The 5,446-nt window shown below is 38.9% G+C and overlaps 1 protein-coding gene across 2 annotated transcripts; it reads right to left on the reverse strand.

Annotated features, from left to right (window-relative positions):
• Positions 1–1,803: 1,803 nt before the first annotated feature.
• Positions 1,804–5,318, reverse strand: slbp (stem-loop histone mRNA binding protein). Of its 2 annotated transcripts, none has more exons than XM_031839408.1 (6): positions 5,150–5,318; positions 4,989–5,054; positions 4,602–4,724; positions 4,268–4,423; positions 4,045–4,144; positions 1,804–2,583 (listed from the first exon to the last, which is right to left on the reverse strand). In XM_031839408.1, the coding sequence occupies exons 1-6, from the start codon at positions 5,179–5,181 to the stop codon at positions 2,512–2,514; spliced, it is 549 nt and encodes a 182-aa protein (XP_031695268.1). In that variant the 5' UTR covers positions 5,182–5,318; the 3' UTR covers positions 1,804–2,511. The 2 variants fall into 2 exon arrangements, with proteins under 2 accessions (XP_031695268.1, XP_031695267.1); XM_031839407.1 differs by having other exon boundaries at positions 4,989–5,060; positions 5,150–5,317.
• Positions 5,319–5,446: the final 128 nt, after the last annotated feature.

The raw sequence follows: 5,446 nt of genomic DNA on the forward strand, positions 1-5,446 counted from the left end.
TCCTCTTCAAATTTGGCAAGTACAATCTCAAGACCTTTGTGATTAAAAATTAAAAACTTTACGTTTGTTCGAATGGCGTAGCCATAGCGGGCGGCCAAATTACGTGATTCCCCATCAAAACAAGCTGATGTAACTCCACTGGACTCGTTCCAAACAGTCCCAAACTTCCCATGAGTGATACCACTCATGGCCTGACGATGTCTAAAAGCTAATTTTCACTAATACTCACAGCGCAACCTGCTGGCGAAAGGAAATCTTCATTTTCTGACAAACGGCATCCGATTTACATGACTTTTACACAATGTGGTTTACACTTCATATATAGAGCAACACAATGCATGTTTGCACGTGTTCTGTAGCACCACACAGCGGATACAGGAAGCAGTGCACTATTTGCAAAGTATCATATTGAGCATCAGGCTGTCCGAAGGGAAAAAAATACATCGGACTCGCAGCTTTAATTTATATTGTAGCTGCTTTCATTGTTTGTATTCTGTAAAGCAGGGGTGTCAAACTCATTTTCACTTTGGGCCACATCAGCATCATGGTCGCCCTCAAAGGGCCGGTTGTAACTCTAAGACTGTGTAACTGTAACTACTCCCTAACATATTGTTAAATAACTCTCTCTGCATTTGATTGTTTATTGAAGTGTAAAAATATTGTACATGCAGTTATATAAATGTAAAAAAATATGTAAGCACATTTGTTATAACATAAATCCTTTTAATTTAGGGTTAAGAAACCCACATTACTCTATCAAAGATCAAACTTTTAAAGAAAATAACAAAGACAAATATCAAACACAAGTTATTACATTAACTTTGTTCAAAGTTATTTTTGTCACCTCTCTGCATCACTAATGTCCCTCCCCGTCATCGTCCCGTGCATGGCAGCTCCTCAAGAGCTCCTCACCGAGTGTCAGGTCTTATAAACATGGATAGATGCGCTGTATCCGTGTTGTCTGTGCTTTCATCAACAGCTAATGAAAAATACAAGTACCTACTCATCTCTTCGGCTAGCTGTGTTGTTAGATTGCCTGCTAGTTCATGAACCGAGTGGTCTGCGATGGTGTTTCTTCACAAACTGGCATTTGTAAAAGTCTGTATCTGATCGGAGCACATCTGCTCACATACTGTACCTTTAACATGCACTGGGCTGTAGCTTTTGTAAATATATTCTGCTGTGATTGCAGTCTGCCTTTTAATTCTTGGACAATTTGATGTTTTTCTTGGAGGCTAAATTTAGCTCTGCGTTTGGTGTCAAAATGCCGACGTGAATTGTATTCCTTCATCACCGACACTGCCTCATAACACAGAAGACAGACCCGTTATTTCTCCTTGAAGCACAAACATGTATTCGCTTTCCAATCTTTCATTACATTTTCTTCCCTCTGCATCAATTTTTCTCTTCGTGGACATTTTGGGATTATTTGTCGATCTTTTTCAACTCAATCACTTGTTGGAAAACCGCTTTACAGGCTTGTTTCCTCTCCTGTCCACCTGTTGTGATAGTTTTAATGTCGGTACACAGACAACGTGCCATCTCATAATTTCAACTATGGGGATACTTTTATTTTCAAGTCTAACTTTAAATTTTTTTTCCAAAATGAAAAATAAAAAAAAAAAAATCTTTTTATTTGCTGGCGGATTCGCGGGCCACATAAAATGACGTGGCGGGCTGGATTCGGCCCGCGGGCCTTGAGTTTGACATGTGCGCTGTAAAGTGTTTCTCAGTACATTTTAAAGCTCTATACAAATACAATGTATTATTGTTATTATAAAAGACAATGACACATTCAAATTTTGTTTATATTTATTATTTTAAAGTCTTCACCATGAAGGAAACAGCAATAAACACAGCAGAATTTGCATTAAAAAACAACCAATATAAAAACAAATCACAGCCCAATATAACTGAAGTAATACTTCTCTGTATTTAAAATTGTACACGCTTGGAAAAAAAAAAAAAAAATCTTGTCAGTATGAGTTATTAAAAAGGAAAGTACTTTGCCTTTGGTTTGCCCATCTCCTTCAAACAGCTGACAGAACACTTTGAGGTCAGCCAAACTTTAGCAAGTTTAAGCAGGATGTGATTTAACATTTGTACATAAAGCTCCACTGGGCCACAGATCAGTGCTACAAGTGTTTTAGTGAACATCAAATCCTAAATCATTTAAACGGACCACAGCTTGATACAACAATGCCAAAAAAGAAGACTCCCTGAGCAGATTAGTAGTCTGTAAAAGGTCTCAGCCTATGGACTAAGAAGCACTAGTATGAATGGAGACAGAACACAAAATATGTTACAGTGTTGAACCAATAATTACAAACTGAGACACAGCGTTGTGATGCTGTGCAGATGCAGCATTGCTTCGAGCAGATTAAGTACCTGGGGTCCTTCTGGGGAACATGGTGGGCTGTGGGAAGTGAGAGAGTCGGGGGGGGGGGGGGGAGAATGGTTGAACCATTTGAGAAGTGTGTGAACATGTTGTATTTTCTTTTCTGTGATGAGCTATGCCATTTCAGGCTCCACTGTGCTTTCGGTCTTCTGTACTTTAACTGGAGTGCCCAAACAGTCTTCACCCTGAGCAAGAGAGCAAACACAACCACGGTAAAAACAAAGCAGGTTCACAAAGTAGTCTTTTTTCCATGAGGATCTCTACTTCAGCTTTGATAGTACATTTAATGTCCCATACCACAGTTACTACAATGTATAAAAGACACAATAGATGAGAAAACAGCACATTGATGTCTGTCTTTTCCCGGTTATGTGTTGCACTTAAACATCACTGCTTTTAGAAAGCTGTAAAATACCATATGCAGGTTTTGAGAAACCTGGTTACACGACATGGAGTACTTCCATAAAAACCAGAATACTGTGTTAAGTAAATGCCTTTACATGAGTTGGTCCAATACCAATACAGTCTGAAATGCTAGATCGGGTCTCATGAGTCTATGCACCAATCCAATACATTTTCATATTAATTACAAGCTCATTGACACAGCACTTTTCAGCTGCTACACAATTTGTACATCCTACCTGATTAGTACAGTGCAAGTGCAAACTCTTTTTCCCTGATAATGCTACACTGTGAATAATGAATCTGTTGGCCAATAGCAACTGGTGGCAGCAACGTCCTGCGTGGCTAAATAACTAAGTGAACAGCTGTTAATAGAGGTTGCATTGAGTTACTTTATGTTGCATTTAAGCTCTTTTCAGCAAAATTAGTATTGGGTGAAGGTAAATCATAATGTTATCATAATGTGTTCAAATGTAATCTTGTAAAAGATTGTTTTGGTGAGAAACTTGAATAAATGCGGTTGTTTGAAGGAGACGTTTTCACAGCCATATATAACAGATATTAGAGATGAATTATGACCGGTTGAACTTTTTGTTTTTTAACGCACTGGTATCGGCTCGGTACTCTTTTTACTTCTGCTGATTGCTTTCAAAAATCATAAAAGTGGTGTTCATTTGTGAAGATTATCTTGCTGAACAAAACGTGTGAGTAATGAGAAAATCCCATTGTTCTTTTATTGACGGAACCAGTGTGATGCTAACTTCAGAGGTTGGCCTACAAAAATACGTCATCCCTCTATAAGATCTAATCCAGGATATGGCTCAAAACTGTGAACACGCACTAGAGGAAATCACTCATTGGTCATCGGAAACGTTAATATCAGTTGAAATGTATATTTGCCTGTAGACAAATGCTTTTTGCATATTCAGCTGACCTGCTGTGCTCTGAAGAATATACTCACCCTCTGTCTTTGAGGCAACTAATTAAAAGCAAATCAATTGAACAACACTAAACTATAAAGGTCTTTCCTGGAAACTTCCTAGGAGATTGTTAGAAATCATCAGGAAATGTACCCATTAAATAAAACCCAACTACATTTTTCTATTAACATAAACATTACTTCTAATTTCTACTACTTGAAAATGTGGACTTGACTTAAATACATTTCAAAAGGATTGTAGATGATTCAGTGAATTCAGATTTGCTACAATTCAATTAAACAGAGGTTACTTAATCAAACTCACATCAAGAGAAATGCTGTGTGTGGTTGGGGCATTCTGGGAGTCTGGCAAGTTTGGGAAGTCCAGCTCAATGTCCATTACATCACCAAGACCCAGCTCCTCACTGGAAGGACAGAGGACAGACAACACATGAACATGAGCTACAGCTGATTGAGACAATACAGAATGTGTACAGGAAGCCATCTTTATGGGTCTCAGGTGACTTGTGTCTTTGTTGTCTTCTTACATGTTATTCAGGACATTGTCTTGGCCGCCCTCTGTTGGGGGGTCCCAGGCGTGCAGTTTGACCTTCCACAGTTTGATCTGCTGGTCCCAGGAGCGACGGCTGTACTTCCTGAACTTATTGGGAGTCTTTGGGTGAACACCCGACTGACGCATGTGTCTGGAAAGAAAAAACAGGAGAAGTTAAGGTCAGTTTTATTACAGAGTAGGTTTGCATGTACAAGTAATTTGTCTCAGTGATTTGGTGCATGATAAGTGCAAAAGTCCAGGTTTTCCTTCTACACACAGTTGAAGTGCTGTCTTGATTGTGTGTGTGTGTGTATTTGCATAAAACCTACTTTGGAACTTCTTTGATGTATCGGTCATAGGCCAGTGTGTTCTTGCCATAGTTGATCTGTTTCTGTCTCCGTAGCAACACAGCCTCATCAGTCTCCATGTGGTCTCCCTCTTTTGAGTCACAGCTGCAACAGGCAGACAGGCGTATTCACACATACGCATTCAAACAATAAAGGCTGCTATTCATTATGAACAGAGCTTCCAAATAGCAGCCTGGATCTGCTCCATCAACTAAATTATCCACTATTTTACATTATATTAATCTAAATGATATATTTCCCTCCAATATCAAACTGACTGACCCCTTAATTTAAGTTCAGAATCAACAAATGAATATTCAGAGTTTACTGCTCAGAAAGAGACAATGTGAGACAGAGAAGACGACCCACCTCCCAGAAGAGCCAGAGGAGGTTTTTCTCTCACGCTGGGTAACCTCTGCACCCAGTATCCTCCTCCTGTAACTGAACAGAGGGCACACACAGTCAGTGAGAACTGGCACTACATAAAGAGTGTGCTTTAAACCACTGAACGAGAAGCAGAGTTTGGTTACCGCTGCATGTCTCTGTGTACACCCCTCCTCATCTCATCATCATCCACCTGGCTGCCCCAGTCAGCCTGTCTGCTACAGCGAGACACCGGGCCTGTGCTCTCTGGAGTGGTGAAACTAGGGAGGAAACACAAGGGTTACACAGCAGCATATATATATGTATATACGTATATATGTATATATATACATATATATATACACATATATATATATATATATATATGTATATATACACATATATATATACATATATATATATATATATATACATATATATACATATATATATACATACACATA

Source organism: Anarrhichthys ocellatus, unplaced genomic scaffold (genome assembly GCF_004355925.1).
Source record: "Anarrhichthys ocellatus isolate YVR2014 unplaced genomic scaffold, GSC_Weel_1.0 scaffold1576, whole genome shotgun sequence".
Classification (NCBI taxonomy): domain Eukaryota; kingdom Metazoa; phylum Chordata; class Actinopteri; order Perciformes; family Anarhichadidae; genus Anarrhichthys; species Anarrhichthys ocellatus.

Excerpts from the sequence above, each read along its gene's own strand:
- slbp (XM_031839407.1), bottom strand. The coding sequence starts at position 5,181 with ATGAGGAGGGGTGTACACAGAGACATGCAGCG. Across the intron at positions 5,061-5,149 it reads GTACACAGAGACATGCAGCG|TTACAGGAGGAGGATACTGG; the intron begins GTAACCAAACTC and ends CCCTCTGTTCAG. Across the intron at positions 2,584-4,044 it reads CACACAGCATTTCTCTTGAT|GGTGAAGACTGTTTGGGCAC; the intron begins GTGAGTTTGATT and ends TCTCTTGCTCAG.